The sequence below is a fragment of the Xenopus tropicalis genome, chromosome 6 (assembly GCF_000004195.4).
Source record: "Xenopus tropicalis strain Nigerian chromosome 6, UCB_Xtro_10.0, whole genome shotgun sequence".
Lineage (NCBI taxonomy): Eukaryota > Metazoa > Chordata > Amphibia > Anura > Pipidae > Xenopus > Xenopus tropicalis.
The window spans coordinates 1,620,668-1,638,436 of NC_030682.2; the positions used below are offsets into that span (position 1 = coordinate 1,620,668).

General features: G+C 54.4%; 1 protein-coding gene across 6 annotated transcripts in view; it reads left to right on the plus strand.

Moving 5' to 3' along the window:
• Positions 1-17,769, plus strand: part of kcnh6 (potassium channel, voltage gated eag related subfamily H, member 6) — a 228,442-nt gene that overhangs the window by 124,117 nt on the left and 86,556 nt on the right. For 4 of the 6 annotated variants that reach the window (XM_031903728.1, XM_031903732.1, XM_031903729.1 and 1 more), the window contains 3 exons: positions 10,525-10,701; positions 11,979-12,419; positions 15,283-15,497. In XM_031903728.1, coding sequence (XP_031759588.1) covers positions 10,525-10,701; positions 11,979-12,419; positions 15,283-15,497 — 833 coding nt within the window. The remainder of the gene's footprint in view (positions 1-10,524; positions 10,702-11,978; positions 12,420-15,282; positions 15,498-17,769) is intronic. The other 2 variants (XM_031903731.1, XM_031903733.1) reach the window with 1 other exon arrangement.

The following is a 17,769-nucleotide window of genomic DNA, read 5'->3' on the forward strand; positions in this document are numbered from 1 at the left end:
GTGGGTCCTATTACAGAATGAGCTGCAGCCCCTGCCTGTATTTCTATCAGCTGAGCTACTGACAGTGGCCACCAGGGGGCTCTGTGTGACTTATAGTGGGTCCTATTACAGAATGTGCTGCAGCCCCTGCCTGTATTTCTATCAGCTGCGCTACTGACAGTGGCCACCAGGGGGCTCTGTGGTGACTTATAGTGGGTCCTATTACAGAATGAGCTGCAGCCCCTGCCTGTATTTCTATCAGCTGCGCTACTGACAGTGGCCACCAGGGGGCTCTGTGTGACTTATAGTGGGTCCTATTACAGAATGAGCTGCAGCCCCTGCCTGTATTTCTATCAGCTGCACTACTGACAGTGGCCACCAGGGGGCTCTGCATGTATTTATCTTGCTAAGGCCGTGACCCCCCAACCATAAAATTATTTTCGCTACTTCATAACTGTAATTTTGTTATGAATTGTAATGTAAAGATCTGATATGAATAAGTATTTTACGCTGTTGAACATAAGCAAAAACTATTTATTTCTAATTTCAAATGAATAACATTTTGTCTTAAAGGAGAAGGAAACCCTAAAAGTAAAAATGCCAGGTTTTATAATATAAATAAACTGAATTTATTGCCCCAGTTTCAGCTTGCCAATAGCAGCAGTGATCCAGCCGACTGTGAGTGGGCTTCCGGCAAGTGCAAATGGGGAAATTTTGTCTGCAAGCATGTGCAAGTGTTCCCCCCATAGACAGTGCCCCCCACACACAGTGCCCCCAATTGCCTCATACACAGTACCCCCCATAGACAGTAGCCCCCACACACAGTGCCCCCAATTGCCTCATACACAGTACCCCCCATAGACAGTAGCCCCCACACACAGTGCCCCCAATTGCCTCATACACAGTACCCCCCATAGACAGTAGCCCCCAAAAACAGTACCCCCCAATTGCCTCATACACAGTACCCCATAGACAGTAGCCCCCCAAAAACAGTACCCCCAATTGCCTCATACACAGTACCCCCATAGACAGTAGCCCCCAAAAACAGTACCCCCAATTGCCTCATACACAGTACCCCCATAGACAGTAGCCCCCCACACACAGTGCCCCCAATTGCCTCATACACAGTACCCCCCATAGACAGTAGCCCCCACACACAGTGCCCCCAATTGCCTCATACACAGTACCCCCATAGACAGTAGCCCCCACACACAGTGCCCCCAATTGCCTCATACACAGTACCCCCATAGACAGTAGCCCCCACACACAGTGCCCCCAATTGCCTCATACACAGTACCCCCCATAGACAGTAGCCCCCAAAAACAGTACCCCCAATTGCCTCATACACAGTACCCCCATAGACAGTAGCCCCCAAAAACAGTACCCCCAATTGCCTCATACACAGTACCCCCATAGACAGTAGCCCCCAAAAAACAGTACCCCCAATTGCCTCATACACAGTACCCCCATAGACAGTAGCCCCCAAAAACAGTACCCCCAATTGCCTCATACACAGTACCCCCCATAGACAGTAGCCCCCACACACAGTGCCCCCAATTGCCTCATACCACAGTACCCCCATAGACAGTAGCCCCCACACACAGTACCCCCAATTGCCTCATACACAGTACCCCCATAGACAGTAGCCCCCACACACAGTGCCCCCAATTGCCTCATACACAGTACCCCCCATAGACAGTAGCCCCCACACACAGTACCCCCAATTGCCTCATACACAGTACCCCCCCATAGACAGTAGCCCCCACACACAGTGCCCCCAATTGCCTCATACACAGTTACCCCCCATAGACAGTAGCCCCCACACACAGTACCCCCAATTGCCTCATACACAGTACCCCCCATAGACAGTAGCCCCCAAAAACAGTATCCCCAATTGCCTCATACACAGTACCCCCATAGACAGTAGCCCCCACACACAGTACCCCCAATTGCCTCATACACAGTACCCCCCATAGACAGTAGCCCCCACACACAGTACCCCCAATTGCCTCATACACAGTACCCCCATAGACAGTAGCCCCCAAAAACAGTATCCCCAATTGCCTCATACACAGTACCCCCCATAGACAGTAGCCCCCACACACAGTACCCCCAATTGCCTCATACACAGTACCCCCATAGACAGTAGCCCCCACACACAGTGCCCCCAATTGCCTCATACACAGTACCCCCCATAGACAGTAGCCCCCACACACAGTACCCCCAATTGCCTCATACACAGTACCCCCCATAGACAGTAGCCCCCACACACAGTGCCCCCAATTGCCTCATACACAGTACCCCCCATAGACAGTAGCCCCCACACACAGTACCCCCAATTGCCTCATACACAGTACCCCCCATAGACAGTAGCCCCCACACAAAGTACCCCCAATTTCCCCCATAAACAGTGCCCCCAAAAACAGTGCCCCCAATTGCCCCCACAGAAAGTGCCCCCAACAGACCAGTGATAGTCGGCGGCTCCTTCTCCCCTATGCCGCGGCAACAGGCACTACTATAAGGTTGCGCCCCATCGCTGACATCATACGCACGGGCGCAACCTTATCAAAGGGCCTGTTGCCGCGGCATAGGGGAGAAGGAGGCGCTGGCGAAGGTATGTTGTTGCGCAGAGTGCGCACTCTGCCTAGGGAGCGGCGCTACTGTCTGGGTGCCCCCCTGGGAGTTGGTGCCCTACGCAGCGTGCGCACTCTGTGTATAGGGGGCGACCCCTGGAAGAAGCTCATTCGACCCCCACGTTGAGAATCACTGATATAACACAACTGGCACGGTGCCTCGGGCACATTAATGGTGGTGCCAGGGACAATAGATGGTACATAAATATATGGGTTACAGGGCAGAGCCTGAGGGGGGTTGGTGGGATTCAGGGAAGGGGCAGAGAGACTTGGGGTGGGAGGTGCCAGGGGGTACAAGCCAGGAGGGGTGCCAGGGGGTACAAACCAGGAGGGGTGCCAGGGGGTACAAGCCAGGAGGGGTGCCAGGGGGTACAAGCCAGGAGGGGTGCCAGGGGGTACAAGCCAGGAGGGGTGCCAGGGGGTACAAGCCAGGAGGGGTGCCAGGGGGTACAAGCCAGGAGGGGTGTCAGGGGGTACAAGCCAGGAGGGGTGTCAGGGGGTACAAGCCAGGAGGGGTGCCAGGGGGTACAAGAAGGAGGGGTGCCAGGGGGTACAAGAAGGAGGAGGCAGCTGATGCACAAGGGGTTAATAGGAGACATTGGATCAGGAGAATGAAATTTGCCCTCATTCCAGGCTGCTTGTACCCCAGACTCACATGGGGGGGGGTGTATGTGGGGCCCCCCTGCTCCTGCCATATTAGCAGCCATGCCAGGATATCTGTGGCCCCTCAGTAACAGCTGTTATATGTAATGTAGCCCCCCAGCCGGACCTGACCCCTCTGGTGTGTGGCACTGGCCCAGCTCGGAGCCTAGGTTGCCCCCTGTTACCTTGGCCTGTTGCCCCCCTCATTCGCCATAGAGGGCAGTGCTGGGCAGGCAGCGCCATTGCAGGCAGATTTATGGGCGGCAGCAGCAGGCGGGGAGTTGGCAGCGGGGCAGGGAGCGGGGAGTTGGCAGCGGGCGCAGGCGGGGAGTTGGCAGCGGGGCAGAGAGCGGGGCAGGGAGCGGGGCAGAGAGCGGGGCAGGGAGCGGGGCAGGGAGCGGGGCAGAGAGCGGGGCAGGGAGCGGGGCAGGGAGCGGGGCAGGGAGCGGGGCAGGGAGCGGGGCAGGGAGCGGGGCAGGGAGCGGGGGCAGAGAGCGGGCCAGAGAGCGGGGCAGAGAGCGGGGCAGAGAGCGGGCAGGGAGCGGGGCAGAGAGCGGGGCAGGGAGCGGGGCAGAGAGCGGGCCAGAGAGCGGGGCAGAGAGCGGGGCAGAGAGCGGGGCAGGGAGCGGGGCAGAGAGCGGGGCTGAGAGCGGGCAGGGAGCGGGGCAGGGAGCGGGGCAGGGAGCGGGGCAGGGAGTGGGCATCCCATTCATTCTGACAGTATATATTCCCAAGGTGCCCGATTGCTGCGGACGCGCTGGCACATAGGGCGTTAGAGCCCCCAGCCTGGGTGTTTATAGGGAGGGAGGGGCAGATGGGTCCCAGGGCTCTCGTTACTGCCCCGTTAGGGAACGTCTGGCACCTTGCGGCCTCTCAGCGGATTTCTGCTCATTAAGCGCCATGTGGGCAGGATTAGCCGATAGATGAACTAATCCTCTCAGCCGCAGCTCATCCCTGGATTATATCCGTGTGTCGTGGGGCAAATGGCACGGGGGTGTGAGTAACTGCCCAACATTGGCCGGGTGTGTGAGTAACTGCCCAACACTGGCCGGGTGTGTGAGTAACTGCCCAACACTGGCCGGGTGTGTGAGTAACTGCCCAACGCTGGCCGGGTGTGTGAGTAACTGCCCAACGCTGGCCGGGTGTGTGAGTAACTGCCCAACGCTGGCCGGGTGTGTGAGTAACTGCCCAACGCTGGCCGGGTGTGTGAGTAACTGCCCAACACTGGGAGGGTGTGCGAGTAACTGCCCAACACTGGCCGGGTGTGCAAGTAACTGCCCAACACTGGCCGGGTGTGTGACAGGGCAGATATTCCGGGCACAGGGCATTGTGTGTATATTGGGGCGCCCCTGGGTGGCACATACGCATCATTGGATTAACCATTTTTGTTCTGGGCAGGATTGGGTTCCGGGTAGGATTGGGTTCTGGTAGGATTGGGTTCCGGGTAGGATTGGGTTCCGGGTAGGATTGGGTTCCAAGTAGGGTTGGGTTCCGGGTAGGATTGGGTTCCGGGTAGGATTGGGTTCCGGGTAGGGTTGGGTTCCGGGTAGGGTTGGGTTCCGGGTAGGATTGGGTTCCGGGTAGGGTTGGGTTCCGGGTAGGATTGGGTTCCGGGTAGGGTTGGGTTCCGGGTAGGATTGGGTTCCGGGTAGGGTTGGGTTCCGGGTAGGATTGGGTTCCGGGTAGGGTTGGGTTCCGGGTAGGATTGGGTTCCGGGTAGGATTGGGTTCCAGGTAGGATTGGGTTCCGGGTAGGATTGGGTTCCGGGTGCCCCTCGCTGCTGTAACATGGAAAGGCTCAATCAGAACCCTCCCTAGGGGCCCGGAACAATCAGAAGAGCAGGACACGCCCCTAGGGGGTAGGAATAAGGAGACAAGGAAAGTCAATACCCATTGGCTGGGAGCAAGGAGACAATCAGGGTCCCATACCCAGTTGGGTGGGGCAGACCCTCGCGGGTTGGACCCATGAGGAAACAGTCACAGTGAGTGCTGGACACAATAGAGACTGTCTACTATTGGGGTGATTGTGAGAGACCTGACTACCTGTGACTGTGTTGTCTCTACGTGACACAAACAATCCCATTGGCCGGTGTAATTCCCTGACCCTCGAACCCCATTGTCCCACCATCTCCCCACTCCTCCCCATACCCAATCCCTTGCTCCCCCACGGAACATTCTAATTCCATATATTCCCAGATGGATCCCACCAGCCTCCATGTTCTGATAAACCCCAGTGGCCTCCCACTCCCAGAGTTCCGTGTTCTCTCCATAATATCTACTGGTCCCATTATGGTTCCATCTCCAGTGACTTCTCTAATGACCCATTTCCAGCAGCTGATGTTGAGTCCCACCCAAACCCTTCCAGCTCCTCCCAACTCTACTGTACCCCAATATTCCAGCCATTCCCTCCCTCGGGTTCCCCCCAACCCCACCCTGGCACGTTCCCTCCCTCTGGTTCCCCCCAACCCTACCCTGGCACGTTCCCCCCTCTGGTTCCCCCAACCCTACCTTGGCACGTTCCCCCCCTCTGGTTCCCCCCAACCCCACCTTGGCACGTTCCCTCCCTCGGGTTCCCCCCAACCCCACCTTGGCACATTCCCCCCCTCTGGTTCCCCCCAACCCCACCTTGGCACGTTCCCTCCCTCGGGTTCCCCCCAACCCCACCTTGGCACGTTCCCCCCCTCTGGTTCCCCCCAACCCCAACTTGGCACGTTCCCCCCGTCTGGTTCCCCCCAACCCCAACTTGGCACGTTCCCCCCAACCCTACTTTGGCACGTTCCCCCCAACCCTACCTTGGCACGTTCCCCCCCTTGGGTTCCCCCCAACCCTACCTTGGCAGGTTCCCCCCCTTGGGTTCCCCCCAACCCTACCTTGGCACGTTCCCCCCCTTGGGTTCCCCCCAACCCTACCTTGGCACGTTCCCCCCCTCTGGTTCCCCCCAACCCTACCTTGGCACGTTCCCCCCAACCCTACTTTGGCACGTTTCCCCCCTCTGGTTCCCCCCAACCCCACCTTGGCACGTTCCCCCCCTCTGGTTCCCCCCAACCCTACCTTGGCACGTTCCCCCCCTCTGGTCCCCCCACCCTACCTTGGCACGATCCCCCCTCTGTTTCCCCCCAACCCCACCTTGGCACGTTCCCCCCTCTGGTTCCCCCAACCCCACCTTGGCACGTTCCCCCCTCTGGTTCCACCCAACCCCACCTTGGCACGTTCCCCCCCTCTGGTTCCCCCCCAACCCCACCTTGGCACGATCCCCCCCTCTGGTTCCCCCCAACCCCACCTTGGCACGTTTCCCCCCTCTGGTTCCCCCCAACTCCACCTTGGCATGTTCCCCCCCCTCTGGTTCCCCCAACCCTACCTTGGCACGTTCCCCCCCTCTGGTTCCCCCCAACCCCACCTTGGCACGTTCCCTCCCTCGGGTTCCCCCCAACCCCACCTTGGCACATTCCCCCTCTCTGGTTCCCCCCAACCCCACCTTGGCACGTTCCCTCCCTCGGGTTCCCCCCAACCCCAACTTGGCACGTTCCCCCCAACCCTACTTTGGCACGTTCCCCCCAACCCTACCTTGGCACGTTCCCCCCCTTGGGTTCCCCCCAACCCTACCTTGGCACGTTCCCCCCCTTGGGTTCCCCCCAACCCTACCTTGGCACGTTCCCCCCTCTGGTTCCCCCCAACCCTACCTTGGCACGTTCCCCCCAACCCTACTTTGGCACGTTTCCCCCCTCTGGTTCCCCCCAACCCCACCTTGGCACGTTCCCCCCCTCTGGTTCCCCCCAACCCTACCTTGGCACGTTCCCCCCCTCTGGTTCCCCCCACCCTACCTTGGCACGATCCCCCCTCTGTTTCCCCCCAACCCCACCTTGGCACGTTCCCCCCCTCTGGTTCCCCCCAACCCCACCTTGGCACGTTCCCCCCCTCTGGTTCCACCCAACCCCACCTTGGCACGTTCCCCCCCTCTGGTTCCCCCCCAACCCCACCTTGGCACGATCCCCCCTCTGGTTCCCCCCAACCCCACCTTGGCATGTTTCCCCCCTCTGGTTCCCCCCAACTCCACCTTGGCATGTTCCCCCCCTCTGGTTCCCCCAACCCTACCTTGGCACGTCCCCCCCCCTCTGGTTCCCCCCAACCCCACCTTGGCACGTTCCCTCCCTCGGGTTCCCCCCAACCCCACCTTGGCACATCCCCCCCTCTGGTTCCCCCCAACCCACCTTGGCACGTTCCCTCCCTCGGGTTCCCCCCAACCCCACCTTGGCACGTTCCTTCCCTCTGGTTCCCCCCAACCCCAACTTGGCACGTTCCCCCCCTCTGGTTCCCCCCACCCCAACTTGGCACGTTCCCCCCAACCCTACTTTGGCACGTTCCCCCCAACCCTACCTTGGCACGTTCCCCCCCTTGGGTTCCCCCCAACCCTACCTTGGCACGTTCCCCCCCCTCTGGTTCCCCTCAACCCTACCTTGGCACGTTCCCCCCAACCCCACCTTGGCACGTTCCCCCCCTCTGGTTCCCCCCAACCCCACCTTGGCACGTTCCCCCCCTCTGGTTCCCCCAACCCTACCTTGGCACGTTCCCCCCCTCTGGTTCCCCCACCCTACCTTGGCACGATCCCCCCCTCTGTTTCCCCCCAACCCCACCTTGGCACGTTCCCCCCCTCTGGTTCCCCCCAACCCCACCTTGGCACGTTCCCCCCCTCTGGTTCCACCCAACCCCACCTTGGCACGTTCCCCCCCTCTGGTTCCCCCCCAACCCCACCTTGGCACGATCCCCCCCTCTGGTTCCCCCCAACCCCACCTTGGCACGTTTCCCCCCTCTGGTTCCCCCCAACTCCACCTTGGCATGTTCCCCCCCCTCGGGTTCCCCCAACCCCACCTTGGCACGTTCCCCCCCTCTGGTTCCCCCCAACCCCACCTTGGCACGTTCCCCCCCTCTGGTTCCCCCCAACCCCATCTTGGCACGTTCCCCCCCCTCTGGTTCCACCCAACCCCACCTTGGCACGTTCCCCCCCTCTGGTTCCCCCCCAACCCCACCTTGGCACGATCTCCCCCTCTGGTTCCCCCCAACCCCACCTTGGCACGTTCCCCCCCTCTGGTTCCACCCAACCCCACCTTGGCACGTTCCCCCCCTCTGGTTCCCCCCCAACCCCACCTTGGCACGTTCCCCCCCTCTGGTTCCCCCCAACCCCACCTTGGCACGTTCCCCCCCTCTGGTTCCCCCCAACCCCACCTTGGCACGTTCCCCCCCCTCTGGTTCCCCCCCAACCCCACCTTGGCACGATCCCCCCCTCTGGTTCCCCCCAACCCCACCTTGGCACGTTTCCCCCCTCTGGTTCCCCCCAACCCCACCTTGGCACGTTCCCCCCTTCGGGTTCTCCCCAACCCTACCTTGGCACGTTCCCCCCCTCTGGTTCCCCCCAACCCCACCTTGGCACGTTCCCCCCCTCTGGTTCCCCCCAACCCCACCTTGGCACGTTCCCCCCTTCGGGTTCTCCCCAACCCTACCTTGGCACGTTCCCCCCCTCTGGTTCTCCCCAACCCCACCTTGGCACGTTCCCCCCCTCTGGTTCCCCCCAACCCCACCTTGGCACGTTCCCCCCCTCTGGTTCCCCCCAACCCCACCTTGGCACGTTCCCCCCTCTGGTTCCACCCAACCCCACCTTGGCACGTTCCCTGTTTAGCAACATTACGAGAGGGTTCATGGGGATCAGAGATTGGCTGTGCTGTTATTCTATCCTCTAATCTGATAAACACAGATCTGGGCATTTATCACTCGTTGCTATGGGATTAGTGTTAGCGACACGTGATGGAAATCTTACCTCTACTTGCCACAGGGAGGGTTCATTAGCCATTTCCTTCTCTTCCATCTGTAGCTCATATAAATCTCTATTTCTGCTCAAAGTAAATCGATTCCAGAATCACAGCCTGGTCCTCTGGTTACATAGAGACTGTGAGATACTACGTATAGTAGGGAGAGATGGTGCCTATAGTAGCAGTGGGGGGATAATAGCCTCTGGGAAGGGACTGGGGCTGTGGGATAGCAGGTATAGTAGGGAGAGATGGTGCCTATAGTAGCAGTGGGGGGATAATAGCCTCTGGGAAGGGACTGGGGCTGTGGGATAGCAGGTATAGTAGGAGAGATGGTGCCTATAGTAGCAGTGGGGGGATAATAGCCTCTGGGAAGGGACTGGGGCTGTGGGATAGCAGGTATAGTAGGGAGAGATGGTGCCTATAGTAGCAGTGGGGGGATAATAGCCTCTGGGAGGGACTGGGGCTGTGGGATAGCAGGTATAGTAGGGAGAGATGGTGCCTATAGTAGCAGTGGGATAATAGCCTCTGGGAAGGGACTGGGGCTGTGGGATAGCAGGTATAGTAGGGAGAGATGGTGCCTATAGTAGCAGTGGGGGATAATAGCCTCTGGGAAGGACTGGGGCTGTGGGATAGCAGGTATAGTAGGGAGAGATGGTGCCTATAGTAGCAGTGGGGGGATAATAGCCTCTGGGAAGGGACTGGGGCTGTGGGATAGCAGGTATAGTAGGGAGAGATGGTGCCTATAGTAGCAGTGGGAGATAATAGCCTCTGGGAAGGGACTGGGGCTGTGGGATAGCAGGTATAGTAGGGAGAGATGGTGCCTATAGTAGCAGTGGGGGGATAATAGCCTCTGGAAGGGACTGGGGCTGTGGGATAGCAGGTATAGTAGGGAGAGATGGTGCCTATAGTAGCAGTGGGATAATAGCCTCTGGGAAGGGACTGGGGGCTGTGGGATAGCAGGTATAGTAGGGAGAGATGGTGCCTATAGTAGCAGTGGGGGATAATAGCCTCTGGGAAGGGACTGGGGCTGTGGGATAGCAGGTATAGTAGGGAGAGATGGTGCCTATAGTAGCAGTGGGGGGATAATAGCCTCTGGGAAGGGACTGGGGCTGTGGGATAGCAGGTATAGTAGGGAGAGATGGTGCCTATAGTAGCAGTGGGGGATAATAGCCTCTGGGAAGGGACTGGGGCTGTGGGATAGCAGGTATAGTAGGGAGAGATGGTGCCTATAGTAGCAGTGGGGGGATAATAGCCTCTGGGAAGGGACTGGGGCTGTGGGATAGCAGGTATAGTAGGGAGAGATGGTGCCTATAGTAGCAGTGGGGGGATAATAGCCTCTGGGAAGGGACTGGGGCTGTGGGATAGCAGGTATAGTAGGGAGAGATGGTGCCTATAGTAGCAGTGGGATAGTATGTTTATGGGTCAGTCCCTGCTATGAGTTCTAATGGGCAGTCCCTTTTCTCACTCCAGTCTTTGGTTCCGTAGGGAGTTGTTTCCTGTGTTTGGTGGATGTGGTTCCTGTGAAGAACGAGGACGGATCAGTCATTATGTTCATTCTGAACTTTGAGGTGGTGATGGAGAAGGACCTGCTCGTCTCTCCCAACAAGGACTCCAATCACAAAGTGCAGTCCCACTGGTTCCCTTCAGGTACATGTTTCTGTTTTCCTCATGTGAAGGGGTCCGGTCCCTATAACCAGAATTCTGACAGAACCTATTGCCCAATGAGCAATGAAACTGTACAATATGAGTTCGATATATCCTGTGAGTAACTGGCGGCTTGGCCAGGGTTTGGGCACCTACAGGTGTGTTGGCAGGAGGTGATTCCACATTGGATCTGGATAGGAAGCCTAACGGGCCCTGTGCTAGAGGTTGTTATTACTCCTCCAGCCTGAGACCTTACTCTGAGGGGGGGCAGGAGTAGGCGGGGCATGTGGGGGATTGCGGTTGTACAACGGGAGTAAATATGGAGCATGTGACCCTTCGTTACTGAGGCAACTGGAGATCTATAAGTGCAAAAGGATTCTTGGCCGACACCAGAGGAAAATCAATTGATTAACGAGAGGAGGAATAAATACGGGGGGTTCTGACACCCCAGGGAGCAAGGGGCTTAGATTAGTTATAGACAAACCATTCATATGTGTAAATGGCCCCTGGGGCAACAAGCAAGGAGCAGGTGTTATTATATCAATGAAGAAGTGACAGTCGTCATGGATTTATGAAGGCAAAGGCCACCGCTGGGCATGGAAAGTGTCACCTCATCTCCAGGGCTTCTCTCCATCCGTACAGCCCAGCAGGAGAAATCCGTATGGGTCAGGGATGTGACCCAATGAAACGTCAATGGCTCATTTCCCAAAAAGCTATAAACGACAAGGGTCAGCGTTGGGCCAGGGGCTTGTTAATCAGTGGGGGGTGAAGTCGGACTGAGAATGAAAGAATCAACCTATAGATAAGGGTTCTGGGTAATCGTTCTAGAGAGAGTCATTGGGTCATTTCCCAAAAAGCTATAAACGACAAGGGTCAGCGTTGGGCCAGGGGCTTGTTTATTAGTGGGGGGTGAAGTCGGACTGAGAATGAAAGAATCAACCTATAGATAAGGGTTCTGGGTAATCGTTCTAGAGAGAGTCATTGGGTCATTTCCCAAAAAGCTATAAACAACAAGGGTCAACGTTGGGCCAGGAGATGGTTAATTAGTGGGGGGTGAAGTCGGACTGAGAATGAAAGAATCAACCTATAGATAAGGGTTCTGGGTAATCGTTCTAGAGAGAGTCCTTGGGTCATTCCAGGTTCTGCACTCAGTGAGGGCACAAAATGGGGATATGAACTGATGACGGTTATTTAGAGGAGACTGCTAGTAAAACTGCTGATGAAGTAGAAGAAGGAGAATTGTCATTGACGCTCAGTAACTGGTTCCCATGTTCCCGCAGGTCGGGGCAAGTCATTTAAGCTGAAACTCCCAGCGTTACTGGCCCTTACGGGGAGCAAACAGTCTCTCCCTCAGGAGGATCCCGATGTGGTTGTGGTGGATTTCTCGAAGCACAGCAGCGACACGGTGGCTTTGGAGGAGATGAACTTGACACCCATAAACAACTGCATTGGCTCTCAGTCTGAGGACCAGCAGGCGCTGATAGGCAGCAAGGAACCCAAGGCCCCTCCTGACGAGGAAGGGAACAAGGAGTCGGCAGTGCAGTCATCTCCCCACACAGACAAAGACCTCCTCAACCTGGACATGTCCTTTTCCAACTGCAGCCTATCGCGCAGTCGCTCTCGGGAGAGTTTCTACAGCATCCGAAGGGCCTCCTCAGTAGACGAGATTGAAGCCATGAAAGTAGACCTGGAAAAGTTCAGAAACCGCAACTCCAGCACTGGTAAGCTCTCGCCACTTGTGGTACCTCTGGTTCTGGTCAAGTTCTCACTATTTTCTGTGAATGTTTCTCTAGTTTGGTTCAAACACTTACTCTTTCCAGAAAAGATAACTCCAGTCCTGGAGAGGCCACTCATTCTTTCCAGAAAAGATAACGCTAGTCCTGGAGAGGCCACTCATTCTTTCCAGAAAAGATAACTCCAGTCCTGGAGAGGCCACTCATTCTTTCCAGAAAAGATAACTCCAGTCCTGGAGAGGCCACTCATTCTTTCCAGAAAAGATAACTCCAGTCCTGGAGAGGCCACTCATTCTTTCCAGAAAAGATAACTCCAGTCCTGGAGAGGCCACTCATTCTTTCCAGAAAAGATAACTCCAGTCCTGGAGAGGCCACTCATTCTTTCCAGTAATGATAACTCTAGTCCTGGAGAGGCCACTCATTCTTTCCAGTAATGATAACTCTAGTCCTGGAGAGGCCACTCATTCTTTCCAGTAATGATAACTCTAGTCCTGGAGGGGCCACTCATTCTTTCCAGTAATGATAACTCTAGTCCTGGAGAGGCCACTCATTCTTTCCAGTAATGATAACTCTAGTCCTGGAGAGGCCACTCATTCTTTCCAGTAATGATAACTCTAGTCCTGGAGAGGCCACTCATTCTTTCCAGTAATGATAACTCTAGTCCTGGAGAGGCCACTCATCCTTTCCAGAAAAGATAACGCCAGTCCTGGAGAGGCCACTCATTCTTTCCAGAAAAGATAACGCCAGTCCTGGAGAGGCCACTCATTCTTTCCAGAAAAGATAATGCTAGTCCTGGAGAGGCCACTCATTCTTTCCAGAAAAGATAACGCCAGTCCTGGAGAGGCCACTCATTCTTTCCAGAAAAGATAATGCTAGTCCTGGAGAGGCCACTCATTCTTTCCAGAAAAGATAATGCTAGTCCTGGAGAGGCCACTCATTCTTTTCAGAAAAGATAAGGCTAGTCCTGGAGAGGCCACTCATTCTTTCCAGTAATGATAACTCCAGTCCTGGAGAGGCCACTCATTCTTTCCAGAAAAGATAACTCCAGTCCTGGAGAGGCCACTCATTCTTTCCAGAAAAGATAACTCCAGTCCTGGAGAGGCCACTCATTCTTTCCAGAAAAGATAACTCCAGTCCTGGAGAGGCCACTCATTCTTTCCAGAAAAGATAACTCTAGTCCTGGAGAGGCCACTCATTCTTTCCAGTAATGATAACTCTAGTCCTGGAGAGGCCACTCATTCTTTCCAGTAATGATAACTCTAGTCCTGGAGGGGCCACTCATTCTTTCCAGTAATGATAACTCTAGTCCTGGAGAGGCCACTCATTCTTTCCAGTAATGATAACTCTAGTCCTGGAGAGGCCACTCATTCTTTCCAGTAATGATAACTCTAGTCCTGGAGAGGCCACTCATTCTTTCCAGTAATGATAACTCTAGTCCTGGAGAGGCCACTCATTCTTTCCAGAAAAGATAACGCCAGTCCTGGAGAGGCCACTCATTCTTTCCAGAAAAGATAATGCCAGTCCTGGAGAGGCCACTCATTCTTTCCAGAAAAGATAATGCTAGTCCTGGAGAGGCCACTCATTCTTTCCAGAAAAGATAACGCCAGTCCTGGAGAGGCCACTCATTCTTTCCAGAAAAGATAATGCTAGTCCTGGAGAGGCCACTCATTCTTTCCAGAAAAGATAATGCTAGTCCTGGAGAGGCCACTCATTCTTTTCAGAAAAGATAACGCTAGTCCTGGAGAGGCCACTCATTCTTTCCAGTAATGATAACTCCAGTCCTGGAGAGGCCACTCATTCTTTCCAGAAAAGATAACGCTAGTCCTGGAGAGGCCACTCATTCTTTCCAGAAAAGATAACTCCAGTCCTGGAGAGGCCACTCATTCTTTCCAGAAAAGATAACTCCAGTCCTGGAGAGGCCACTCATTCTTTCCAGAAAAGATAACTCCAGTCCTGGAGAGGCCACTCATTCTTTCCAGTAATAATAACTCCAGTCCTGGAGAGGCCACTCATTCTTTCCAGAAAAGATAACTCCAGTCCTGGAGAGGCCACTCATTCTTTCCAGAAAATATCTAGTATAAATAAATCTAAAGTAACTGGACTTATTTGGTAATCATTGAAGACGTTTCTCTACTCATCCGAGCAGCTTCTTCAGTTCAATGATTACCAAACAAGTCCAGTTGCTTTAGATTTATTTATACTAGATTTACCATGACCTGGATGAATAAAAATCTTCATAGACATATTTCCAGAAAAGATAACTCTAGTCCTGGAGAGAGGGAAAGTGCCCTGTGAGGTGACCAGGAAGTACCTACAGCAACTAACACTAGAACAGATTAGTAATTGTTCTTATTTCAATGTGTGAAAAGCATATTGGGCAGAGGGCCGGAGAGAGAATTCTTCTGGATCAGGAAACAGAAGAGAGGATTTTGGAGCATGGGTTGGAGAGGGGAGGGTTTTGAGACAGGGGTCCAGAGTGAGGAGAATTCTGGGACAGGGGGCAGAAATGAAGAGGATTCTGGGTCAGGGTACAACAAAGAGAAGGATTCTGGGGCAGGGGGCAGAAATGAAGAGGATTCTGGGTCAGGGTACAACAAAGAGAAGGATTCTGGGGCAGGGGGCAGAAATGAAGAGGATTCTGGGTCAGGGTACAACAAAGAGAAGGATTCTGGGGCAGGGGGCAGAAATGAAGAGGATTCTGGGTCAGGGTACACAAAAGGCAGGATACTGGACAGGGGGCACCAATGAGGATTCTGGGGCAGGGGGCAATAGAAGGAAGGACTGACCGATAGACCGGTGCCCATGTGTGCTGGGAATGGTTCAGGAATCAGGATTTTATTCTTCCCTATAGGGGCCATGAACAATATCCGCGCCAATCTTCTCAACTCCACGTCGGACTCAGACTTAATGAGGTACAGAACCATCAGTAAAATCCCTCAAATCACCCTGAACTTTGTGGACTTTAAAGGAGACTCATTCCTGACCTCCCCATCCAATGAAAAGGAGATCATTGCCCCCAGCAAGCTGAAGGACCGAACACACAATGTCACAGAGAAGGTCACTCAGGTAGGTCATTGGTCTCCTGTTGGGCAGAATGTCTCGTTCTGTCTCGTTCTGTCTCGTTCTGTCTCGTTCTGCCGTGGGATGGATCCACTTGGGCAGGCAGCGCTCAGGTTCTCCTTGTTTGTCATAGAAGATTATTTTAGCGCCGTGGGTCTTCAGTTGTTTGGGGTAATGACCCCTCTGGGGCAGTTCTACTTTGTGACTTTTCAGAGGATGAAACCAATGAGACAAATGCCATAAAATATCTTCTTTGTAAATGGATTTCTCCCAGCTCACCCTCTAACTGCCACCCTGCCCTGCCGAGTTGCCCCCGCGTGCTGGATTTTCTCTAGTTGTGCCCCCGGCAGCGCCGCGCTCTATGCCTGCCTGACTCAACCTGAGGAAGATAGAGAGGTGTATAAATTTAGCCTGAAACGGTAAAGAAATTAATCACAATGTACCAACCCCAGCAGCATTATAAATAGCCCGGCGTTGGAAAATGGCTGAATAACAATGCACATGTACGTCAGTGAATGGGGGGGGTATTTTGGCTGAGACAGCACCTGAAAATGAGACTAAGCTTTGTCCCATATTAACTAATGACTGTGATGTTAGGGATCCTCGTGTAACAGAGCAGGATTGTGAGAGATGGAGGCTACTCATCCAATCACTCAACTGGATCATATTATGGCCCCCTCAACTGGCCACGGGGACACACAGCCCCACCATACCTCATCCTATGACTATTACAAACTCTGCTTGTGAATGATTGGTCAGGAGAACAGTAATAAGCTACTCCCAGATGGACCAGAACCCATAGAAACCCATAGAAACATGGAACCTAATGGGGTGAGAAAGTCTTGGATGGACACGGAACTCCTGTGACCACCAAGATGGGCCAATAACCATAGAATCACAGAACCCAGTAGGGAAAGGAAGTCTGGGACCAAATGGAAAAGAACCAGTATCACAGTATGAGTAGGTTTGATTGAACTGGCTCTACAGATTTCATCTAATTTGGTGCCAACTTGCCCTTTCTCCGGCGCGTATGAACAGTAGTACCCTTAGTAACTGCCCAGGAAAGATGAGTCTCTCCTGCCTGACCCAGTTCCTGCGCTATTCCTGGTGCTGCCGTCTCCCCGGGCACCTGATCACCATTATTAATGTTCTTTGGTCGGCGGAATTCTCTGTCTCAATTTCCCTTCCTCAAAACCTTCTCGGGTTTCATCCAAAGGTTCCAGGTGCCTCCTGGGCCCATTGGGCCAAAACCTTCTGAGCACGTTCTTCTGATGACACTGCGGTTATCTATTTGGTAAAAGAATAATCCCAAGTTACAATTCAAAAGATACAAATGCACCCAATTCACAGGCACACTTGCTAGTGGGCATCACGGGAGGCCAGCGCCCCCTACGGTTTGAAGAGTTTTACATGAACTCTTTGCTGGATAAAACATGGGCAACTAGAGGCCCGGTGAGCCCAGAATAGTGCAGCACATAAGTACCAAGGGAGTGTTCCACAAGAAATACATTTATACATAATATTCTATATATTTTGTACCTATATTGGCTCACCCTCCAGTTACCAGTTCCTACAATATTAATAGTAATAAATCCCAGTTACATTTCTAATTAGTATTAGTTGATCATGATATTGGCTCAGAGTCTTTACCAACCACCGCTCACCAACCCCTACAAGAGTTCCCAGCAATGTCTTTCCATTCCGCCATGGGATGAAACCCTTCCACCCCCCCCCACACTCACCCATCAACATTAATGTCCAGTTGGTAGATGATCCCCCCCCCCATCCGCACACAGTGAGGGAATGTTCATGAAAGCAGCTTTCTTGCTGGAGACCTGAGGGGATGGCCTTGGGTCATAGCAAGAAAAGTCCAACATATTAGACAAAGTTACTTAAAGCCAAAGGGAAGGAGGAGAAACTCACACATTTATATTCTTCTATATTGAGGCATTTGTGGTGCAACATCTCCCTTTCCTTCAGGAAACCCAAATTGGCCACCAAAGATCGATAGGGACCAGGGAGGCCTTAGTGAGCTTCACCCTTCTCTGTAGGGTTCCCCTGTACATGTTGTTCTGCCTATACACCTACTGGCACAGTTTGGCCTCTCCCCGTGTGTAATGCACACACACCCCCATGCAACTGCTTCATAAACACTTTGTGTGAGGTTATTGGGCTGATGGGCACTAAAGTGAGTAATATTCTGTACCTTAGCCCTGGGGGGGGGGGGGGGAGTGTAAGGGGCAGATACAGTCACTGTGTTACATACAGAGAAGTTATT